General features: G+C 39.3%; 1 protein-coding gene across 1 annotated transcript in view; it reads right to left on the reverse strand.

The window, feature by feature from the left end:
• The window catches only part of NT5DC1 (5'-nucleotidase domain containing 1), a gene marked incomplete at its 5' end in the record, with an annotated part of 47632 nt that extends 23141 nt beyond the window's left edge, over positions 1-24491 (reverse strand). Inside the window, 2 exons of the mRNA XM_009704363.1 lie at positions 19654-19751; positions 24317-24491. Coding sequence (XP_009702665.1) covers positions 19654-19751; positions 24317-24491 — 273 coding nt within the window. The remainder of the gene's footprint in view (positions 1-19653; positions 19752-24316) is intronic.
• Between the last annotated feature and the right edge of the window lie 506 nt (positions 24492-24997).

Genomic DNA, 24997 nt, shown 5'->3' on the forward strand with positions numbered 1-24997 from the left:
GTATATAGGTGGGGATCCTAATGCTTCAGGTCTTATAAGCTGGGAGGAAAAGGAGACGGCCTGACAATTTAAACAGACTGGATAACCAAAAAGAATTTCTCGGATGATTTAGAGAGAGCGAGTTGCTTCCTTCTGAAGTCTAATGCATCACCGCAGCCCGGATTCCTGGCTGCAGACTGAAAACATGCCACGACAAGAAATGTAAAGGCAGCAAGCAAGCAAAATTAAAATAATTAAACCCAGAAAATTGTTCTATTTAAACACTCACCAAAACCTCAGCTGTGATTCAGAGCAATTTTCCTGAGGGGAAGCTACTCTTCCTTTTTAAAAATAACAACAAAAGCCTGACTTATGCTGGGGCAATATTGATATCGCTGGAATGGCAATTTGCATATTGCTGTGTCTAACAGCTTGGGAAATGTTTTCTGATTCAGAGATGTACTCCCACCACCATTAGCAGATATGTTTTTTCAGATAAACCAATTCACTAACAAGACTCGATATCCTTTCTCTTGTGAGAATTTTCTTGCCTGCCTTTAAATGTGCATTGTGGGTTTATACCACGGGCTGAGGAACATCTGGTTTCATTTTGAATGACTATGCAAAAAGCAATCAGTGAAGCTTACTCCCACTTAAATGCCAACTGATGGTAATTTACTTCGACACAGAGTCACTCCTTGGGAAAGACTCTGCACACCCTTGCTCTCTGCCGTCTGCTTTGCCATCCGTTTGTGGGCCATGCCCGCCGAGATGCAAACCTGAACACACGTGGAGCCGAGGTTGCGCCCACGCCAAATGCCCAGCCCAGGGTCTGAACCTGGAGCCCTCTCCCTGACCTGGCTGGCCTTCACACTGTTAAACCCCAGCCCATGGGACGGGGCTCTCTGGGCACAGACCGGGCTAAGAACGCAACTCCAAGTGCCCGCAGGCCACGCCAGCCGCCGGTGTGCTCGGTTAACCGCGGTGTGCATACAGCTCCCCAGCAGCCCCTTCTTCTGCCGCCTTCCTGTCCTTCTCCTGACAGACTTTTACTCGTTTCCATACAAATCTAGTTAGACCGGCTATTACGGTTACTGATCCTTTTTAGAATAAAAATATAGGGTGACTCTGTCGCTGCTAGTGCCTGTGCCTCCTCCTGCCCCATCCCACCCGTGGGGGCTTGGGGCAGAGGGGCCGGTGCCGAGCACACGGAACCCCGGGTACCACCTCAGGGGGCTGCTGTAAAACAAGTACACTGTATGAGCCACAACCACCATACTGATACGCCTCTCTGCGATTTCAGGTAACGCCATTGCAGGCCCCGAGGGCATTAATAGAAAAGCTAGGTTATGTTCCCGCCCGGCTTGCTAGCACAGTTTGATTCTAGATGGCATTTCGAGCCTCACTTAAGAAATGTAAACTCTCTTTTCCAGGAGGGGACTCGGGGCAGGAAAGCATGTTGCTTTACAGTCGAGACAAAGGGGCCTGTGTAAGTAAAATCTTTCTGGTGGGTTCTTTGTGTTGTAAAGGTAATGAGACGGGATGATAAAAGCTGTAGGTTTCCCCTGCGGGCATGCTCTCCATGCAGAAAGCAAGTACAAGCCTGCTGGAGGTAAAACTTCGTACCCTATGGGCACCCTTCTGCAAGGTAGCACCCCAAATTCCTATGTACAGACCAACCACCTTTGCTGGGTGGTTTCCATGATTCACGCAGGTATTACTGGGTGTTTCGCCATCCCTGAAGTATTTCTGTGCCCTGGAAGCAGCTGTGAAATCCATCTGCCCGTGCACCCGCGCTTGCCAGGCTCCTGCCTGCCTGGATGACTGGAGGGAAGCGATAAGGAACAAATTATTCCCTCAGCATGATGTGCTGAAATAAAAGGTTAAGGCTTCCCAAAGTGACTAGTGATTTTGGCCGTCTCCAGTTTTGGCTGTCCAATCTGATTTTTTTCAGAAAAAAGCCTGAAGATCAGCTCCCCTTCCTGCCCTTGCATCATTCTGCCTTCTTTGGGCTGGCTTCTGGTTGGTGAGACAAAGGTTGAGCTAATCAAAGTAAAAATTCAGTTTTGAAAACTGGAACATGATTTTTAATTTCACAAGGGCAGTGATACTACGCTTAGCAATCCCAACATATATGTGTCCATTCACATTAAGGACTAAATAACAGTACTACTAAAAAGCTGGCAATACTCCGAAAGAACACCATAGATAAAGCTGAGAGAAAAATACAGATACCATCCTGTGAAAAAAATAAACTATTTCATAATAATTCATAAAAGCTGCTTATCCAATTACTAACAATTCCTTTTCTCACGATGGACTTCTGTTCTTTCACTCATTTATAAGGCCTGATAAGACCAAAGTACAAGATGGTGTGTTTTCAAATTGCCCTGGGCATGTAAGAACCACAAACTCTCTAGAGAAGAGAAAAAAAAAATTAAAATTTTTACATTTTTTGTTTTATTAAAACCTTTTTAGTTTTTACCAAAATCTGCCTTACTGTTTAATTGTGCCAAGCAACAGACTATGTAGAGACAAGACTGGAGTTTTACTTGTTTGTAAGAAAATCAGTGTTTCCTTTAGAGAAGTCAGCAAGTGGGTCTCTAGGAAGTTGTGATTACTGAGTTACAGGAACCGAAAAAAGCAGCTCACTACAGATTTAGTAATTTGTTTTCAAATCTGTCAAAGCATTAACTTTATATCTTCCCAGGAATAGCCTGGCTAATGAACAAAGTGTTTCTATTTAAATTATTGATGTGATGAAATACAGGCAAGGTCTTTTTCCCCTTGGAAAAGGAAAATAACTTTTTGGAAAATGATTCATCTGCAAGTTCATTTTTAAATCTAGTTCATGTGCAGATTTGGCAAAGCTTTTTCCATAATTTTATTTCATTGTATTTATAACTCAGAGAACTTCTATTTTGGAAGGGTAAGAGGGACATAAATACAGAATTTAGTTTCTTCCTTGCACTTTTCTGGAAGTTGTTGGGTTTTTTTTGTTTTTGTTTTTGTTTTTGTTTTTTTAAATTGGGATCTTGGAGATATACAAAATGGCAAGAAAAGAAACAAATTCCCTCCCCAGAACAGTTTTATTCTGGACCTCATTAGTTTTGTAAGAAGCTCCAGAGCCTTATAAATGAGGAACTCCCAATATCCAGACAAATGTCCCCAAGTAACCCTATCAATATTAATATCATAGTCATCTTAGAGATCCCTATATAATTATGGAGAGAGACAGGAGTTTCCAGAAAGCACTTTGAATTCAAGTAAGTTAGGAGAGGTATGGTAATTGAGGAAAAAACCTAACATAATCAGTTCAGGAATATGCAGTTCCGTTCAAGCAACTGTCTATAACCTTTCTTACTAGGGTGTGCTTCGCTGCTGTGCAAAACTTTGACGAGTGGATGGAAGCAGAAGCTGGAGGGAAGCACAGAAGATGAGATGAGGGCCACCGGGCAGTTCTGTCCTAACCTGTCACTTCAGAAGAATGTCTCAGTTTTCATAATTAAAATAAAATTGAGACACACAAAGCGTCTTCTTGGCACTGTGCAGGCTGTAATCTTTCAGTTTATCCTAACCTAAGTCTCTCTAGTAATACTTACTGGAATAAGGCATATTGCAATTTGCTCTTGGACCATACTCTTCCCCACTGAAAACTGACACTGTATTGTAGTGGGGAAAAACTTCCTGCCATCATTTCATTTCGTCTCAGACATCAAAAAAAAAGAACAAAACAAAGAACACAAGTGTTTTAATCCTCAGTTACAGAAAGACGAAGAATTTCTCTTCCCTACATCTTAATACTTCAGGTATAAAACATACATGTAAACTAGAATAGACAATTTGATTCTGAACAAATATATCTCCATAAAGCAATATATAGACCCTGCTGCAAGGGGCCTTTGTTTTTTATTTTTTCAGTTCCCCAAAATTTGTTATTTCAAAGGGCATAATAATTGCAAAGTAGACATGAGCATGCATAGTTATGGCACGTACTCATTTGCCTAGAATACACAATAGACATTTTTATTAACTTCTATACGAAAACTATTTATACAGTCAAGTTCAGTTATGATTTATAAGAAAGCTCCATTCTTTTTTCCTAACTTATTACACTACCTCAAATCCCTACTTTAATTTTATTGATTAATTCTGTCTGAAGTTCCAAATACTGGCTGACTCTGAAGGGGCCAGTTTTACATCAACTTTAAAGATTAAATTAAGGATCAAGATTTCACAGGTAAAAAATGAAATTTGGGAATTAAAAAAAAATAAAATCCACCCAACCTTCTGCCTGTTAATACCTGTACAAGCACTCGGTAGCTGCAGATAGCAGGTATCCTGCTATTCAGAAGTTGTGAAGTATGCGCATTCCCAATATCTCTAAACAAAACTGGATGCCTCAGAATAATCCATTTTTTTCTGGAAATAAAAGCTAACATCTGAGACTGCTGAGAGCGGGGTTCTGGCTCCTGTTGACCCAAGACTGCTTTTTATCACATTGTAGAAGAGAAACATTACATAACACACTTAAAAATCATACTGATGTTAAACCCATTTGAATATGGTTGTCAGGGAAGGGACTACCTTGGCATTGCTTCATATATGTACTAAATTGTGAGTATTTTTATAGGTTATTAATGATACTTAGCACTTCAAGTAATAATAAAAGAAAAAATCTTTAACTATAATCAGAGTGTGATGGTATTAAATAGTTAAGGACCATTTTCTATTAGAAAATATATAAACTGCCACTAAAAGCTTAAAATCATAGATATGATAGAATATTAAACATACGAGAAAAGAATAAAGTATCAAAATGATCACAGTGGGTGGTCTTGTTCAGTAGCAAATAGACTTTTTTTTTCCTGACACATTTTCTGCCTTATTTTTGTATCCCTTTGCTTACAAAAATGTTCAAGAAGCACTAAAAGACAGTTTGGGACCTAACACTGATTTTAGCTTCAGAGAATCTCCCCTTAGAGACATATCTCTGTCTGTGTATCATCAATGAATCCCAATAGGGATTTCGGAATTTCATTGCGATAAGGAGGACCCTTAGATGCTTTTACTATATTCTCAACTGCTTTTTATATTATTACTATCCCTTCTAGGAAAAAAAACCCAACCCTTACCAAATGTGGGGCGGTGAAATGTTCCCTTGCCATGAGCAATGTGCAGATTAAGGTCCATCACAGAAAGCCTTTAACAGAAAGTGCTAAAGAAAGAAAATTGTTTGGAGTTGCGCTGGTGAGTAATGAGGTGGCACGACGAGTTTTAGCTAAACAGGAGAAAGGGGAGAATGTAAAGGAGGAAACCTCCCCAGACCATGGGTGTGCTGGAGCACGTGCCAGCTGGGGAGCAGGGTAGCCAAGCCATGGCCGGCTCCTCAAGCATATGCCTTGCTGGGAGGTGTGGGGAGCCGTGACCAAGGATGTCCTTGGGAAGGGTCCTTGGGGCCACAGCAGGGAAAAAGCACCCTCATGCAGCTAGTGTTTGGGGAATTGTGGTCAGATGCACAGGGGGAGGACACCGCACCCCTGGTTTGGGCTGGATTAGTCTGGCTTTGAGATAGGGAGTCATCAGTTCTGCCATGGACTTCCTACCTGACCTCGGGTGCTTCGTATGTAAATAGAAGTGTTAAAGCTCCCACATATCAGAAGTCCTATGAGTGTAAATATATTACGGTTCATGAAGTATTTCGGTACAGTGGCAACAACAGCCGTTTAAGTGGCTTAGGAGGGCAAAGTGAGATGAAGATGAGAGAGGCAGAACTGGATTTATGTAGACTGGATAAAAGAACAAGTAACTGTGCTGTGATGTTGCTCAGGACATGAATGTGGAGATGAGAGACAGCGGGAAAACTTCTCCTGGGGGCCAGAGAAACTAAGAAATATTTTCATCATCTTTCCATTGCTTTGTGCCTCTCCTGCCCCTTTGCAGCTCCTGTCTACGCAGGGTGTGCACACCGAGCAGAAGGGAAGGATAAGGCGTCTGTGTGTGACAGAAGACAGAGAGGTGATGGCAAGTTCAGGTTTAGGGACAACTTCATGGCCCTGTGGACCACAGTCATGGATGAATTCAGAGGAGGGACAAAGAACTTGACAGGGTTAGAACAACTGGCAGAGACTTCGAACGCTTTTTAAGGTCTTCTATGGGGCCAGGTGTGTCGGGGAACACCAGAATGAAAAAGAACAAGAAACCCTGTGCCTATTAGATCTGTTGAGATACAGTAGAACTTAATATTTAATAAACAACATGAAAAACATTAGGAAATTAATGTTCTAATAAAGAGGAAAAGTCACTGTAAATCTCAGAACAATGTAACTGGGCTGGAGGTGGCAAGGAAAAATGGAAAATATTCCTTTCTGGCAAAGTATGTTTAGTTACTCTTTAACAGGAAGATCGACGTGAAAGATTTGTAGTAATGAGTTTTTCTAAGAAGTAAAAGAGAAATGATCCTTGTGACACTTCCTATTCTACTTTTCCAGTTCCTTATCTGTGCATTTTGTGTGGTTTGCAAAACCACTTAGTGTCTATATGAAAATGTGCTTTACCTTGTTTCTCAGAACCAAGAGCATTGTGCCAGATCTCCGTATGCAGGAATTTCACAGATAAAATCTCTTGCTACTATTATTCCAGAAAAAATAATCATCTTGGAAGACTCAGCCTTAGTCTGGCAGTATCACAGAGACACCTGGGATCTGTGGACAGTAATAATATATACAGTGGTTTCACAGCAGATAAGAATCAGGTTAGAATGAACGTGTTTACTAATGAAGAGAAAAAGTCCTGGGGTCGCTAGCTCTACTGAGAAAAACATGCAATATACATATTGAAGTTTGAGACCTCTGGAGTCCTACGTGAATAACAAAGACAGAACGAAGAACAAAGAGAGCGAGGAAGAAGATGGTACATCACTTTTACGTCTTCCTGAGCTTTCAGCTTGAAAGAAGTAATTCCCTTCTGAACATCAGCTGCAGAGGACTTGCTACTCATCCAAACAATGCAGTGTCTGTCTCATGATCGCTTGCCAGCCAAGAAATGTCCAGTTTTGTGTTCTCTGACCTTTGATTTCCCTGTATTGGGTGGGAGAGGCAGAGCTGCTCCTGAACTAGGTAACCCTCTACCCACCTGAGATTTCCCCCATGCTCAATAGATCCACACCTGCCCTGCTGCAGCTCTCCTCTGCCACTCATCGCTTCGCAGTTCTCCCATGGGCTTCATAAACATTAGGTAAGCCTTGGATTTAGAAACTGGGAAACCGAGGCAGAGATTGACCGTCATATCAAAGTGAACCAGATCTCAGCCCAGGCGTTGGTCATGATTCCTCCTCATGTTCTCAGCTCATTTCTAGGGCTTCCTAACCAGCGCCTTTCACTACTTGCTTCCAGTAGCAGATCTGATGCCTGCAGTACAAAAATCAGCATGTGCTTTCTACAAAAAACAATTCTACAGACTAACCTTAATAAAAGCTTGACATTTTGGAAGAACACACAAGAGAACTCTAAAGCTCCTTAATGAAAACCAGCACATACAGATTCACGGAAACTATGCTGAAGGGAAGCTTTCTGCAGTGGTTGCCAGCCCTCGTTCTGCCAGGAATGTACCATACACAACTCCCTATTTTTGCTCTACTATAAAATGCCTCAATCCCAATTTCCAAGTTAATTACAAATCAAATCACAAGGTAAGTCTTTATGAGGTGCTCTGTCTAATCATCTACTTACTTTTGAATCCTACAGAAGAAAACAATTACATGGAGAACAAAGATGAATAAAACCCCCAACTTCTATCACGTAAGGCTTACATATATGTGATTTATGTCAAAGAATGTTTTTTCCCTGCAAAGTCATACAGGTTAAGTCCCCTATGCCATAGCTAATCTTTCTTTCTTCCAGAAATTCCCTGTGGATTTTGACAGCTGTTTAAGAACTATAATGTGAAGTTATTTCTCACAGGTTTGCACTGAATCTCAGTGGTGCCGTAAAGTTTACAAACTCGTATTGACCCATCCCGCAGGCAGCCAGACCTTGGTGCTGTAGGCACAGGAGTAGACCTGCACAGATCAGACCTTGCTACTCAGCAGGTAGCCTGGTTCTATCCAGTTGCTAAAATACTGGTGCTTATGAGACATTTGAGATGCCCTAAGGTCCTCCAGCATCTTAGTCCGAGCTGGGAAGGCAGGGGTCTTCCATAGGTCCTGCGCCACTTCTGCAAGAGCTGGGTTTGGGTGCCTTGGGACTCTCGATTAGTTCTGGAGGCCTACAATTAGGCAATGAGTGCACCATGGCTGGGATTCAGCCCCAGATGCAGACACATAATGTAAAGGCTTTACAACAGAAGCACCGCAGGTTAGAGCACCGAGTCAACGGGGCCAACGTACGGGGCAGAGCGTCGGCACTGCTCTTTGGGCAGCTGTGCCGCCCGCCGCTGAGCGTGCTGCCTAGCTCTTCACTGCCTGCAACCGCAGTCGGCTGAGGAACACCAGATGGACAGCCAGAGTAGTTTCTATACGCTGCGGTTTCCGTATCCATTCCCGGTACTTATTTATTTCAATAGACCACTGTCATTTTTGATATCTGGCATCACCCTTACGATGTAGTTGCGAGTCAATTTTTGTCTAAGGGAGAGGCCTGCAACTCTGTAAAAAATTAGCTTCTGAAAACTATCCATTTCTCTGATACAGGTTTGGCAAGAAGAGAAGCCAGGTTTTGAACTAAACTACCGAGGGTGTAACATCCTACTTGTAAACAGCAGTAGAGTCTGGTAATGATCTGCATGAGCTAATAAGCTTTCCAGTGGGACCTTTATTATTCCATGGACAAAATAAAATGTATCTCTTTAACCATCTTATATTAAAAATGCACAAAACAGATCAAAAGGAAATATGCATTCTCTTAATGCCAAAACAGCTGCTGACTTGTGCATGGTTTGTTTCCCCAGTGTTCCTTTCCGTCTTTTGACCCCCCGAGTCACGGGCAGACACTCGTGTGTGTGCTGGGAAACAGAATGAAGGTGAAAAGAAATATTTCATATAACCAGAAGCAATATTAAAAAAACAAAAAAACTTCTCGTCTAGAATTCTGGATATTGAATTATCCGTATAAATATTGCTAGGTATTCTTCAGGTATTCTGTTATAGTAGTGTGAGCTCCCATGAATCCAATGTAAAGGAGCCACAAGCTACTTGATCATTAAGACTACATCTTGATGTTCTCTTCGATAAATTAAATTAAGCAAGCTTACATGTCTCTCAGACACAATTGCTTAGCCAACCTTTTCAAGCTTTCAGTATTTCTATGGAAGTATAAACATGAGAACTGAAGGTGTTATTTCAGAATGGGTGCTACTAATGCTGCACCGAGAGTGTTGCAAGTCTTGCTCATGTATGGAAGATGTGCATTTGCTTTTGTCTTCCACACAGAATTGGGTCTTCACATTCAGTGTGAAATCCTCCATAAATCTCAAGTCTTTTTCAGCATCACACATTGCTAGAGTATTATCACACTATAAATGTGATCTAAGTTAAGTGCTGACTGCTTTGCTTCTAACTCTTGCATAGCATTTGGCTGTCTTTTCTCACAGACTATGGAGGAAAAAACCATCTCCTCTAAATAATCTTTTCATGTGTCGGAGGAGAATTGCCTTAAGCCAGACAAGTCTGTTTGCTGAACACAGTTTTGCCTGGAATACAAACCGGTCATTTAGGCATTTTGGCTTTGGTTTTGAAAACACAGACTAGGATATGGCAATTCACGTTCTGTGGGGACTCACGACAGAGAGAGGATGGGCTTGACAGGCCCTTAGCAGCTCATTCTGCTGCAAAACCAAGCTGCTTTTTTTGGATGAATTTGGCTTCCTAAGCGTGGGAGCTTTTGTGCCTTATCTCTCTGGTGCTGTGGGTACAACCCAGATCAGACTGTATCACAGTTCCATTCCCTGCTAATATCTTGAAATAAAAGAAAATAAAATAGTAAGACCAGAAGGTGATCAGAAAACTATGATTGAGGATTTTCTACAGATCTTCACTTTTAATGACCTCCCAATCACATGGTGTATGTATTTAAATGCAATTATATACAGCAACTATAACTGACTTTATCTGCAGTTTATATAGTTACTAAATGTTGTTAAAACAACTGTTACTTTTAAATCCTGATGTCACCTCTTTGGCAATCATACTTAAAGCATCATCATGACTTATAGATTTTGCAATCTATTTCACAGAAATAGGTTATTTGATAAACTTTTTCTAAGTACACAGGCTTGGAAAGCTTAAAATAATTAATCATATTAAGAAGGCATTTAACATACTTCTCTCTGAAGAAAGTTTCTTCCATTAAAATTAAACATAAACATGACCTGATTACCAATAATTGATTTTCAGAAATCATTGGTATGGAACTGGCTTCCAAAACAAAAAAAAAACCCCAACTACTCTAGCTTATTGCTTTCAATAATTTGAAATAATTACTGAATAATTATTGAATAATTTGAATAATTTCAGTTTAGAACACATCAAGTTCGTAGGTCTAACTCTTTGAACTTATAAAGGATACATCACTGAAGCACAAAAAGTAAATCCAGCAGAATTAATTGTGATTATGTTATCTTAATTTAACCATTATGATAAATCTTTGGAAAGGGCTAAAAGGATTTTCACAGTCAAGACTCTCATGGAGTCCTTATGCAAACTTAGTTTACAGTTCTTCACTGCTTCTGGATTAGGACATTAGAAATTTAGTTAAATATGCAGATCTGCCAGAGATATGATTATGGGTAAGTCATTCAATCTCCTGGTTCCTTGGCTCTAAGCGAAAAGCCAGTGCTTTTGTTTTTCTGCTTTTTTTGTTTGTTTATCTGGTCTGCCTGTGGGTTCCTTGAAGACAGAGACTGACGCTTATCACATGCTTGCACAATACCTTTAAGAACTGGGGTCTGAGCTTTATCCAAGCCTTGAATATAATGTGATATAATCAGTAACTAGGATTTTCCAGTACTGTTAGTTTCTGTAACTCCTTTTGAAAATGAAAATACACTTTCCATACACAAAGAATTCTGGGTTTGGAGTACTTGGCAATTATGCTAAACGTGTTTTCCAGTTTTAACAAAAGGAATATTGTTGATACCGTGCTTTTGAAAGCAGCAGCTTTAGCTTTCTTTGAACTAGCTTTCTGTAATATTCTTATCAGCTTTGTGCCAAGCACGGTATTTAATATCAAAGGTAATCAGCTGAAGCAACCCCTGCTGTCTTTATGCAGAAGCACGTTGCAGTTTTTCACTGTTTTGATTTTTGAATGAATAACTACTTCTTCCTTTTATCCTCTGAGGTACTTTGAACACTATGAAAACATATAAAGAACTTGGCTCCACACACTTACTTTAATTTTTTCTTTTGAAGAAGGATGGGCATTGGAGAACACATCCACAGTTCAGCATTCATCTCGATACTCAGAAACAAAGAGGTGCCATACTTCAAAGCCTATTCATTTTTTTTCTCTCTCTTCTTTTTTTTTTTTAATAAACAAAGAGTTGTTTATGAACAACAGTGGAAATAATGGGGCCTATCTTCCTATGAAGTTGTGTCTTGCAGTTGGATTTACTGAATGTCTAATAGGGTACAAAGTCTCACGGATGCTCTTCCAGTAGCTGGGTCACTTGTGGCCAGGCTCTCCTGGATGGATACTCCGGTATCTCATCGGGGGTAAGTTTACACCGCAGCCTTTCTCTGCGTTGGCAGGGACAGACCCATTTTTGCCTCTCCAGCCTGAGAAGGCTGTAACATCTCTGAGAATACTCGGCCACACTCAAATGGGGCTGAAACTGCATTACTGACAGAGATTTGCAGTAGAGGACAGGCAGAAATTCCTACTCACACATGCCATGTGGTTGCATAAGCCTCGACGTTTAGGACAACAGACTAAATGTTAAAGAATTGGCCTGTGTCCTGGTAGCTCCTCTGGCTGATATGGTTGAGGCATAAACCAAAGGAACCTGAGAAACAGCACCCAACCCAGTTTCCAATGGCCAGCTCGGCTGATAACCAGGTACCTCCCCTGCCACTTAGGAGGAGCCATCAGCTGAAATCCCAGCACTTGGCCCAGGCTTACAGTGAATTGCCGTGGTCAAGCCAGCACTGTGCCCGCCTCGTAGAAAGAGAAGCTTGGCTTGACCACTCAACCTTTAGCTTCTGATGTGCTGTAAAACGCCTGAGTGAAACCCGTCATCAGCAAGAATATGTATAAATGATGCAATGACAATCTGGCCTCACAACACTTTGAAGCAAATACAAAGCCCATCCTGAAGAAACCAGAACAAAACCACTTCATTCCTCTTCCTAGGAGAAAGGAATGGCTTCCCTGCTCAGATTGCCAAGAAGGATGCACTGGAAGGGAAAGTTGTTCTTTGCCTACCACACAGTCTAACTACTACAGAGTGGCAACTGGCAGAAATTACACCAGTTTAACTATGGCACTGTATGAGTGGATTCATGTACCATCAGTGCAAACTGCACCCTGGCCCCTTGCATCATTTTAGAAAAGGGTTATAAATGACACACTGCCAATGAGTAATAAAATGTACTTCCTCAATTTCTAATTTGTTATCTTGGCAATGGAACCAAAATGTTCAAAACACTTGTTTTTATGAGGCAATGACCATCAAATATGGTAGCCAAGGACTTTGGAAACTATCAGAAAAAATGAAGCTTTATGCCAACATTTTGCTATCATCTGTTAAAAATGTATTGTATCTGTCTGCAACTTTAAGAGTCTACTCTGCAAAAGGATGTGCGTAAGCGCTGGTCCAACTTCATTTTGCTTTTTGCATCTGTTTTAAATGCTTTCACATAGACCACTGTACTGAACATGTAAAAAACAAAATCCAGACTGTTACTGTCAACTAAGACTAAGTTTATCAAACATGAAATAAAATTTAACTGTTAGAAAAGAGGTCCTTAGCTACAGTCTCCCATGTCACCTATCCCATGGTTTAATGACAAACAATGACATGATAGGAAATGATCACCTCTGTTCTCAAATGATTCCCAAACTGTTGATTTCAAACTACACACAGGTGCTAGCTAGCAAACTTTAAACAGATTAATTGGTAAGTCCCTTTGATTACAAGGTAACATACACTGATTTTTTAAATGTTTGTCTCCAGCACATAAATAATATTGGGAAACCAGAAGTCCCTGAGACAGCTGTTTACACTGTCAGAAAAAAATCTGTTGAGTGGCTGATATCTGTGCAAATGCAGTACACGAAGTGGAATAGTTTTAGACTATGATCATTTAAACAAAGGATGGGAGGTGAAACAGTTGGCCAAGGAGCCTGACATTGTAGATTTCAGAATCACCCTCTGAGCTTCTCTGGTGGATGATAAATGTCTGGATGAAAATAAACCCTGCTACATGGGAGTAAATTTGTTTGAATGTGTGTCCCACTGCCAGCCTGACTGGCCTACCCAAGCCTGCTCTTCAGAAAGTGGAATCAGGCATTGACCATGCTGCCAGAGTGTCAGCTGAAGGAATCATCTTTATAAGGCACTTCCATAATCCTTATGGGTTTTTGTAATAAACAATCAAAGTCATCAGGTTCTATTACTGAGGGTGAAGATCTTTCTATATCATCATCCATACCAATCAGTTGCTTAAAAAGAAACTCCTCTTTCTCCAGAAAATGATGGATAAAATGAAAACCTCTAGCTGAGATAAGAGTAGGGAATTATTTCTCAACGGTGGTTTGGGTATAGAATCAGATACTTTATCCCTCAGAACAGCGGACCTCCTTACTGCCAGCTACATACAGAACCTGTTTCTGATATTAAAGAGTTAGGAGACTCTTGATCTTAACTTCGTGATCTCATGAGGTACAAAAAGATCTAACTTTGAAAACTAGAGTGCAAAATATGATTATTTATTAGTTATAACCCTTCTATCCATACCCTGCTCTGGCTGGAGGGCAAGCTGGGAGCACCTGTCCCAGCAGTACTCGGGTAAATCAGTTTAAGCTATCTGTTTGACACATTAGACTTATTTCAAAACTCCTCCTCGAGGCAATGGTAGAAGGGAAAAAGCAAAGACTTGAAATTCAGAAAACCCCATAAGAGTGAACTCCCTCTCCTCTGTGTGTCCACGTGTGCTGCTCTGCTCTTACTTGGCCTCCTCCCGTGCTCTCCCTTCCCAGCCCCTCTCTGATTCACCTTTCTCTCACATCCCTGCCCTTGGCCACCTCTGCGTTTAGGTCAGGAGGTTGTCCTTCCCCCCATCTCCTCTGCTGCTCTGAGGTTCAGTGTTTGGTAATACAGATGTACCAGGGATCCACGCCAAACGATGGAAGAAAAAGTCCTATTTAATCCTGGCAATGCCCTGTGGCTGGAGGAGTTCAGCACAGACCAAATCCGTGGAAAATAGGACAGTCTTTGCAGACTGAGGACCACAACCTGTATATCTGGGTAAAGGATCCACGGATGCAGCAAAAGACCAAGTTCCTTTTGGGAAAGCGAGCTCTCCACCAAGTATCAAATCTCTGCACAAAAGCACCAACAATTGTGCTGTTTTGTCTGTGATGAGCTAACGGCTAAATCTAAAACTATTTTTAAATTTAAATTCAAATCTACATTTAAATGCGAAGATCTGATGATCTGAAGCAAGATAAGATTGGTAAGAAAAGATGATTGGAACAACTAACATAGCCAAAAAGAATAGACAAGCTCTCTTGAGTTTTAACCTCACAGGGTGATGTGAAAGGGAAAAAATAATTTTTTCCTTATCAAGGTAGCCTTCACTGTAGAAATAGCAATTGAGATACCTATTACATAGCAAATACAGCAACTGAGCTGTATTGTAGACTCAATTCATTGTGTTTTGGTTGAAAATTTAATCAGTTTTCTAGAGGTGGCATTTATGTTCTTCAAATGAGTGAATAATGCAAGACTATTTAAATTACATATTCCACTGTAATGGTGCAATATCATCAGTTTCAAAATTTCCACATTTTAAACAGATATTCTACAGTTTTACTAAAGGTCTTATAAAATTTACTGGGTAGTATTTTGGTATTCTTCTGGCAGTAAAGACGGAAGTCTCAAATACAAAGAATGACCTAAAAAGAAGTTATATGGCTTACACGTTTAACTTCCAGGAAAATGAAGGCACTCCCTTCCTGATCCCACTCCTCAGGCCTAAAAGGTATTAGAATATAAATGCATAAAAGTAGTTATATAGGATCAGCCCTGATTCTCCACCCAGTTCTGTATCCCATCTCTGGCAACAGTCAAGCCCAGATGTCACAGAAGATGGCAGAAGAAAACTGAAATAGCAGACGTGGGATCACCACCTCCTTCTGAAGTCTTGCAGCCCCTAATAATCAAAGACAGTCTTCAGTCTAGAAGTATGTCATTTTATACCCTGTCCCTTTACTTTCTTTTCTAATTGGTCCTTTCAGTTTATAGCATTTTCCTGTATTTTTAGAAGGGTAGAAAAGAATGACTGAAGGAGGAAAAAAGCTTCTGCAGTGAGTTGTTAAAATGGCAGTTACCAGAGAATCGTAAAAAATTGGGAGGACTGAAAGAGCTTCCTAAGTTGGGGGCTACGTCATGTAGCAGAGACACCATAAGCTGGACGGAAATTTAAGGGCAGGAATAGGGCAGAGAGCCTGGAAGTGCAATTGAAAGTGGGCTTTGAAAACCTGAGGCTCTCTGGAGGAGAAGGAGAGTGGGTTTGTTTCGCTGGGCGTCGGATAAAGGCACACGAGCTCACAGAAATACGGCATCCACTGGCACTCCACATCTAGGGTTGTTCTTGGGCTGTACTTACATGTACACATATATATGAAGATATACACACATTTTTAAACATGCATTGTACATTCAGACACTTAACAATCACCAACACATTTTCAGTTTATCAAAAAAACAGATCAAAAACCACAGTAACTGTTCCTGAGCTGGAAATAAAAGATATAAAAGTCTTATTTAGGACCAATTGAGATTTCCCTGTGCAAACAGGCTTATAGAAGGCTTTCAGGGAATTTAGAGTTATCTTCAGCATTTCCATTTTAATTTTGCATTCTAAAAAGTGTATTTGGCAATGATCAGAACTGGCAGTCAGGCTAGTAATTTGATATACATTAATGAGTGATGTGATAAAGGGAAAGCTCTGTTGTCACATGTTGCAGACATCTTGGTGTACTGCAGATTATCAGATGACTCACAACTGTATTTGCTATTCATATTCCTTCAAGTCCTTGATGGAATATGATGTATTATTTTAAGCTGGATGTAGCTGTTGAAAGCAAAGAAAATCCTACATTCTCAACCTAGGATTTACACAAACATTTTCGACTTGATCCTTAGATCCAATAGCTCAAGGTATTATTAGTACTTTCAAAAACCATGTAAAGAGTTTCCCTGTGTAAAAGTAATGTAGCCTTGTGAATAACAAGTAAATTACAGGGTATTCATATTATGGTAGTAGAGGTTTTTTTTGGTATAGCACTGTTCTCATAAACTATGCGCTTTGCTACATAAGCTGCCCCTAATTATAAAAACGGTTTTCCAGGTAAAAAGAAATGTAGCTGTTCTAAATAAGGATGCATATAAACTGTTCCTCCATTTAACAGAATGGTACTTTGAAAGACAATTATGCAAATTAAATAATTAATTATTGTGCTTTTCAGTGCCCCAGTTCGATAAAAAGCAACCACGTGAATCTTAAGATTTCAAATCGTGTTTCGGTTGCTTTAAATGATGCATGTCATGAAACTCAAATGAAGTAGTGATGCATTTTTAATTGTGCAATTAAAATAATTTTTCATGGTTTCTAAATGGATTAGTTCTAAAATTACTTGCCTACTGAAAAAACATTTCTGCAGAGCAGTTATCCGATATCACATTTCCAGACAATGCCTTCTTTGTCATCTTGTTCTGTTTCTCGTCCTCCTTCAAATGCTTACTGAACACAGTTGCCTTTTTGAAATTATTCAGTGAAAAGAATTTATCCTTCTCTTTAGTAAACTTCAAAACCTTTCCCTTAGTAAATCTGCAGCAAAAATCCAGCTATATATAAAAAAAATTTTGCTCCAGTACACAATGCAACACTTGAGGTGTTTGAAATTAAGAACACATTCCGTGTTTTGTGCCTTAAGTCCATTTATAACACAATTCCCTTGGAATAGAAGTGAATACGGCATTATTAGGAATTTATTGTAATTCAGACCCACTGATGGATGGAAGAACATGGCTGAAACTCAGCCTTAGAGATAACGGATAGGACTGATAAGCAGTTACTTCAGCTCATTTTCTGCAACAAATCTTTTCATGGAACAAGCTTTGTTTCACTTAATGGAGCTTTTTTCCCTCAATTACAGTAACAAAAGTTTACTCTTTGTGCTTTAAGAAAATATTTACTATGATGTCCACCTCTAGTTTTTTTCCTGTTTCAAAGCAAAAATAAGGAAATTTTGTCTCCCTGATATATTATGTCCAGTGCTCTCAAAGAGAGGGTCTGACGCACGGTGGCTAAACTCTTCTTCTGCCCAAAATCCATAGCAGCAGAAGGAAGATAGAAACTAGAAACTGAAATTTTGAATTTTCAGTGGTTCTGAGGTGAAATAAAGACTGAAAAAAATTCTGGAAACTGGAAAACTGCCCCTCCCCAATGTATTAGAAGCTCCACCATATGCTGTTTCAGAAATGAACTGTGTTCCTTGATACCTGCGGTGAAGCTATCAGTGCCTACCCTGAAGCTGTACGGTTGTTGTGAGGAACACAGAGGGAGGGCAGCAAAAGATATATTATAAAAATATACCATTATTATGGACATTTTTTCTCATATAATGGCTGCTATTTTAATGGTCTAAACTTCAGGTACTCTTTAACAAGCTCTTCACTACTTCAAAACATGTCTCTCAAAACCTGTCCTATACGTATAATTCTTTGCTTTGAATGTTCTGGTTGGCCATAAGAAAGCAGTTGGAAGAAAACAGTTACTGTCAATCAAATACAAATATATTAAAAAAATCCACTCACAGGTTAGCAATTTCAGCAAATTATTTATCTGATGATTGCTTTAGTTATGTCCCTTATCTATTTAGGTGGTGAGGTCTCCAGAACAGAAACCGCAGTTTACTCCACATAAATAAGGTATTCATGTAATGAGTGATTCACCCTCACTTCAGCCTCTTTGCAATGCCAAAATATCAAGTGAATGAAAACCAGTAAGAGGACTCCAGGGAATGCTGTTCCTGTTTGAACGCATGAGGAAGCAAAACCTTCATGAAAATTGGTACTTACAATCTAATAAGGTGATTAAGCTAATGCTACACAGTATTTCTCAATGGAGACACTAATCTCAACTCTTCTCCCTCTGTTCTGTCCTTGTTTGCACAAAAAAAGCTTGTCAAAATATCTTGGAGCTTTTTGGCTGTCTATTAAATTTACTGAAAATGGCCAACAGGTTCAAAAGTTGCTGGCTGGGTTACTGACAGAGGGTCACAGCAGGATTTCCTTAGGAAGTCAGGCTAATCAGATTAATTAAAAAATATCCAAAGTGAATTACATTTTATTTTCAATTTGCATTATATGAAACTAAATAAAATGCTTGCAGAACTCAGCCTTTTTCACCCTTTATGTTTTTGCTTCCCCCTCCCCATTTCATACAAATAGTTTTCAATTTTCCTTCTAAGCTTATTTTTTCTCAAACTGTCAACTTGACAGTTTCCTATTTGAACTAATCCTTTAAAAATCACACTTAAGATATTTATTACTTATTTTCCTATATAAATATGTGAAACATTAAAATACAGTTTCAATATGTATTTCCGCTGCTCATTTTAGTTTTACTAAAAGTTCCACAGGCAAAATTTTTTTGGGCTGGAACAGCTGACTTTCCTGTCATAAAATGCCAAAATACAGTTCAATATATGCTGACTTATGCTATTTTGGATATAACATTAATCTTCAGGCAACTCTTAATCATAAAGGTATTTACCAAAATATGGAGAAATTAACCGTCTTCAGCCATGTCACTACAATGAACATTGTAGTTCAATGAACACTGTTCTTATAAACCTCTTTTGTTACAACCTTAATTACCTAATGGACAACTCCATTGCCAAATGTTTCAGATTGTTTTAATCAAATTGAGTACAGGAGCACTTCCTTTTCACCTACTCTGTCATTATTTAGCCAAAGTACACATTTAATACTGTCAGATTTCCATCACAAATCATTTCCTTCAGCCCTGCAATTTTATTTGTACCATTCTTTGAATTTCCTTTAAATTCTTGAAATATTTCTGCTATGTTTTTCCCCAGAACTAAATTTCATTTTGTCTATGACCTTTTCAGCACAATAAAGAAAAGGATTCTTACTTATTCATTAATGATGCAATATCTGAACCCCAATGCCATTTTTAATTATTAATGCCGCTCTGCCTTTTCATTGTCCTCAGCACTGTAATTCCTAATTGCTCAGTGCTCCATAGTCTTAAGAGAATTTTTTACTAATATCTCTTCCAGAGTTTTGTGTAGAGTCCCTTTTTCCTCCCCAATGCTAGATTTTCAAAATATGTTGTCCAGCCCTCTTACTTTTAGTTCCCATTTTTTTTGCTTTTGTTTTTTTGGATAGAGGTAAGCAGATGAGAAGGGAGTCATGACTGCAACTTACCCAGAGTTCGGAAAGGTCTTTGGTTTGGAGTATGAGAGAAGAAACCAGGTTTCAAAGCATTTGTGATCACAATGTCAAAATACTCTTCAAAATCATTCCTAGAAAGCAAAGGAAATTAAATTAGTTAAGCTAATGAATCAGCTAAGATGCCACTAAATACTCTTTAAGAAAACAGCAAAACACTTCTTTAAGGCACCTTCTTCTGTCACTTTTTTTTCCGATGCTCGCTCGGTGTCACTACTGCCCGTCTTTTCCTGAGACTGTCAAAAGTGAGAAGAGAGCTGGCTGAGACCCCCCAGCTCTGTACCTTCAGGATCCCTCCTTATTTATAAAAAGAGGTTCCTTGGCCCAGGAAGTTTTTCAATCTCAGGAGAACATGTAACAGATGACATATTTTAATCTCAGGTGACAACATATGAGGAGGCAAGTATGGAAAGGTATAAACAAGGGATTTTCTTTGTAAAGCAGAATATATGAAGTTGGGTGATGGGGTAGGAAGCAACTAAAGTCTGAAGACACTTAAACACAGGTCTTCTATTGTTGGTATCCATACTGTGCGAATGCACAGGCCCAATGGGTGTCTAAGATGCCACTGTAGTCAACTGAGATCTAATTAACACAGCCAATGAAGTCTGAAGGGTGGTTTCACATACGCTGAAGTTGAAATGCCATTTTGTTAGCTGAACTCTTCTTCAGACTCCACTGGCGGCTCTGACCTCCCGCTGGTTACAGGGAGGTTAGACCTGTGGCTCACAAATAAACATCTACCAAGTAGGAGTCTTAATCTGCCAGCTGAATCCCACCACTAAATTCAGATTTTTCAAAGATCATTAGGTCCATAAGAATATAGATTGATATCTGATCTGTGGAAATCCCATCAATTTAAATGAGATTGAATGTTTCAGCATGGTATATAAGTGGGACTCACTTATATATAGGTATTTTTTAGAGATCTGTATACAAGTCAGTAACATTATGAAGCCAATAGCAAAAAAAGGCAACCCTGGGGAACATTCATGCCACTTGTCCTACCGCGAGATGAACTACTTCTGGAGGTGTCAGTTAACCCTACTCTAGCAAGGGACTTCTTTATTTTAAGGAATCTAACCTCACTTATTACATCATCAAGCTGGGAACCACAGCAAGAAATAGTAACAATAATGCCTACTTACAAGTTCTAAAGTTACTAAAATATAAAATTAGACAAATGTTGCTTAAAGAGTGGTGGTTTTTTTTTATTATTGGAGAATGCAAACATTCCCCATCTGTGACATATCTTATTTTATTATAAATGTTTCATTGCTTAGGTGACTTTATTGCCTATAACATCCAAAAAATGACGGATACTCTTGCATGAAACAAAAAAGTCACAGATAGGAATTCCAGGATGGCTACCAGCACTAAAATGCTATCAGCAGTAGAGGAAGCTTACTGGATGTAAACTAGTTAACTGTTGTCATTTTCAAATAATTTACAATCGCCCATGAGACTGAGATAACTTAACTAAAAACCGGAATGCTCTCCCTATGAGCTTATCTTCAAGCTTTTATTTTGTGCTCTAAATTACATTCCAGCCTTAAAATAGAATGTCTTTAAATTTCCTTCCTCTAATGAAATTTTAGCTTTGTGTGTTTTTCTCCACTTGTGACCATGTTACCTTTCTAAAACAACCAGTATCAAATAAGACAATAGTGTGGCTTTTAAAATTAGCTTCTGTGTGGAAGATTCCAGAAATTGAGCAAACAGGCATGGCTCTTGTGTCCTTCAGTGAAAAGTATCAATAGAGGTAAGCTTTTCAAGTTAGCATTCGGTGCAAATAATGCTTCCATGAGTAAGTTAGGCTTGAACTTGCAAAATAAAGCCAACACTTCAGGAGCACAACGAAGACTTGTGGGAACAGTGGCAAGTGCTTTGTGTAAAAAATTTGAAACATTATGAATAGAGTTTTCACAAGATTTGGTTAACTTTTGGTTGATCTGTTGAAGAAAAAACAATGTTTTGTGTGAAGAGAGATGTTACAGATGGCCTTTTTTAAATCATGCTAAATCTCATGTACAAAGCTACTGATTTTATGAGAGCCTGTACCTTGTGTTACATTACTACGTAACATTATACATGATAAAATCTGTTCCAGTTACTGCTTGTGCTTGTTATAGTGACCTGTGATTACAGTAAATGGCTAAGACAAAGGGTAGGATGTATCTCACATGACTTTAGCCATCTAAAAACTGCATGCTGAATTCACAGCTAGTGACCTACAGCACAGACAGAGCCAATGGAGAAACATCCGCATTCCTAGGAGGCAATTCATCCCACTTGTTTCAGACATAATTCGATGGTACAGAATGAATTACCAAGGATGATGCCCAGTGTTTTCTCTCCACTAACCACAGAGGGAATCAAAATGACCAGCTTCAAAAAATTCCCAGCTTTTAGGTGGCTAACATTCATGAAAAGGTGAAATGACACTTGGCTTCAGTGACTATGTGATGATTGACTTGTCTTTAGCTGTGCTCCTGCCAACATTTAAACATTCACTTAACAGGACAGGCATTCTCATGGTAAGTAAGCCTGAAAAGTCACACCGTGATGTTGCTACTTGTGTGAATAAACTAGCGCTTGCTTCTGTAGGTTCACATGCCTTACACACTGATCCCAGCAATACGTGTGTGCTCTGGCTGGGAAATGGTTCCCACTTTATTTCAAAACATGATTTTCTCTTAGGCTTTCTCTCTCCTCACCAAAATGTCTTTCGGTTAAGGACATCTTGGTTAGATGAACACAACTGGGATAGTTTGCTTTTGAAATGGTAAGTGATATGGTGAAGCATGAATTTTCCAGTGCTGATTTTATATGGACAGTAATTTCTTAGCCAAAAAGGAACTTCTTAAATAAAGTGCAAAAATGTTAGCAGTTACAAGGTAAGGATATTTGGAGTAAGAGGCTAAAACTTCACACACATCTCCACTTTTCATCTTTACCCTTAGTTTTTTGTGGGTTTTTTTATGCAATACTGTACAGTTCTGAACTTCTCAGTATCATACTGATTAACTGAAAGGAGCAGGGAAAGAAATTAATGAAGAACTACACAGATGTAATTCATAAGGGTTGATGCCAAGAATAAAATGCGGTTAGTCTGGTCAAATTAAAGTTAAGGACTGAGATAACAGGTGTGAACCTAGACTATAATCCAGTACCACAAAAAGCAGCACGGGTGTGTAGAGTCTTATTATCTGATATAAGAGGCATGGAACAAACAAAAGCAATAAAAGGTTTAGAACTATTGTCAGGAAAAAAATACTTCAGTAATGTCTAATGGACAGTGGAGTACTCAGTTTTCCAGAAGATGTCTTGGAAGCCACATTGCATGAGTCACTGGAAAAGATGATTGCAATAAACACTGTAGAACATCCTACACTTATGTGGAAAGAGAGTGATCCAGTACCCTTCTAGCAGCACATCTCTTTTCTGTCTTCTGAAAGGCAACTGACCCTCTCTGCTACCTTGCTTACTGTCTTCCAGCAGGATCTCTACAGCCTGAAACATTATTCACCAAGGAAAGGAAAGCCAAAACCATTACATGTTGTCAAGAATTTAGTTTCATACCAAATTTTTATTCAGAAAACAACTAGACAGATCTACACAAAAGAGTTACCTCACAGGCATCTTACTTGTAAGGGGAATTGCTTTTCGTGAGGAGGTAGATTCTGCCCTCAAATAAGCCAGTATAATGTTCACGCAAGGCAGTGCGAACTGGCATGGCTGATGCCTCGTTTAGCATTTAGCCCAGAGAGCACAAAAGTGAAGTGATCCTAACAGGACTGGTTTTGGAAGGTAGCTCTGTTTTTCACCTTACTTGCGGTTTTCTTACTGTGTTGCTGTATTCACTCTGCTGTTCCCTTGCATATCCAGATAGCCGAGGTTGGCTTGCTTTGCACTACTTTGTTTCTTTGATTCATTTCTTTAAAGCCTCACCATGTCACCCACCTAGCTATTTGCATCATTGATTAACTTATTCCTAGGGGTCTAAGTGATGGTTCTGCCGAATTTCACTGAATTTGACTTGACCAGTCGTGTTCTTAACATTACGGCTAAAAATAGCTGTTGTGATCAGCAACTACAATCTCCAGCAGTTGCCAAGTGCAATGAACTCCCGGTTTTATCTTTTCTGCTGAGGTCTGTAAATGCACATTTCTCATGCATAATCATCTCTTGGAAACCACCACCGGGAAGAAGTATTTGTAAGCTTTTCCATGCAGATTTACTACAAAGAAATGACTGGTAGTACTACTTGCACTTACCACTGGAGAAGCACAGAAAGGAAATGGCTTGAATAAGACAGTCTAGCAAAAACTTACAATAAAATTGGGATTCAGATGATGTATTGGGTGTTGGCCTGAAAGACATTCCCTGTCATCTTCACTCCCATCATGATGTGCAGAAAAGATGCAGGATATAAGTGTGCTGTGGGTCAGATACAGCTCACAGACGGACTACTTTGTGTGGAGTACGCTGTAACACTCTACTAGAGAGAGGCCCACCAGAAACCTCAGATCCAAATAATTCACCACACATAAAAAACCTCAAATTAACTTCCCTATAGCTCAGGCTTATCTCCAGTTGCTGCCTGGCAGATATAATTTGAAATGGACATCGCACTTACCCAAGAATATGCTCACACAGGAGCCTGCAATAGTCACTGTGAGAACTAGTAATTAACAGCAGAATCTTCCCAGCACTCTTCAGTTGTTTCAGCCACTTTTTTACAGACTCAGGACATTTTTGTAAATATTTGTCTGGATGATTTTTCACTTCTGGGAAATACGTCCCACCGCCTTCTAAAAAATTAAAACATGATTATGTATTATCCAATCCTGCTCACAAACCACTTAATCCACGCAACAAATATCCTTTTATGTGCAAACAACAACATTTTAAAAAAGGCGAAGCAAAGTTTAACATTTTCCCTGGGTTGTAACTCAATATAAACCAAAAAGCCAATCAAACCAAGAGGATACATTGTAGCAGAAATAAGTTTGTATGACTTCTCTCTTTTATTATGGAATTTTCATAGTTATTTTGTTTGATGTTCCTTTGCTTATAAGAGTAAATAATACATAAATTACAGATCATAGTCTTACACAGCAAATAATTACTTCCTGTTGCCTTTGCTCAATTTTTGGATACTCAATTTGCGATTTTAAAATGAGTTTAATGTTTAGAAAATGGTAAGGACCTGAAATTCTCAAGAACATCTGTTCAGCTACTTCTGACACTTTAGGTTAGCATTGTCTGATCAATAACATCCATTTTACTATTTTTGCATTTTTCACAACTAACACTT

The sequence above is a fragment of the Cariama cristata genome, unplaced genomic scaffold, assembly GCF_000690535.1.
Source record: "Cariama cristata isolate BGI_N322 unplaced genomic scaffold, ASM69053v1 scaffold13677, whole genome shotgun sequence".
Lineage (NCBI taxonomy): Eukaryota > Metazoa > Chordata > Aves > Cariamiformes > Cariamidae > Cariama > Cariama cristata.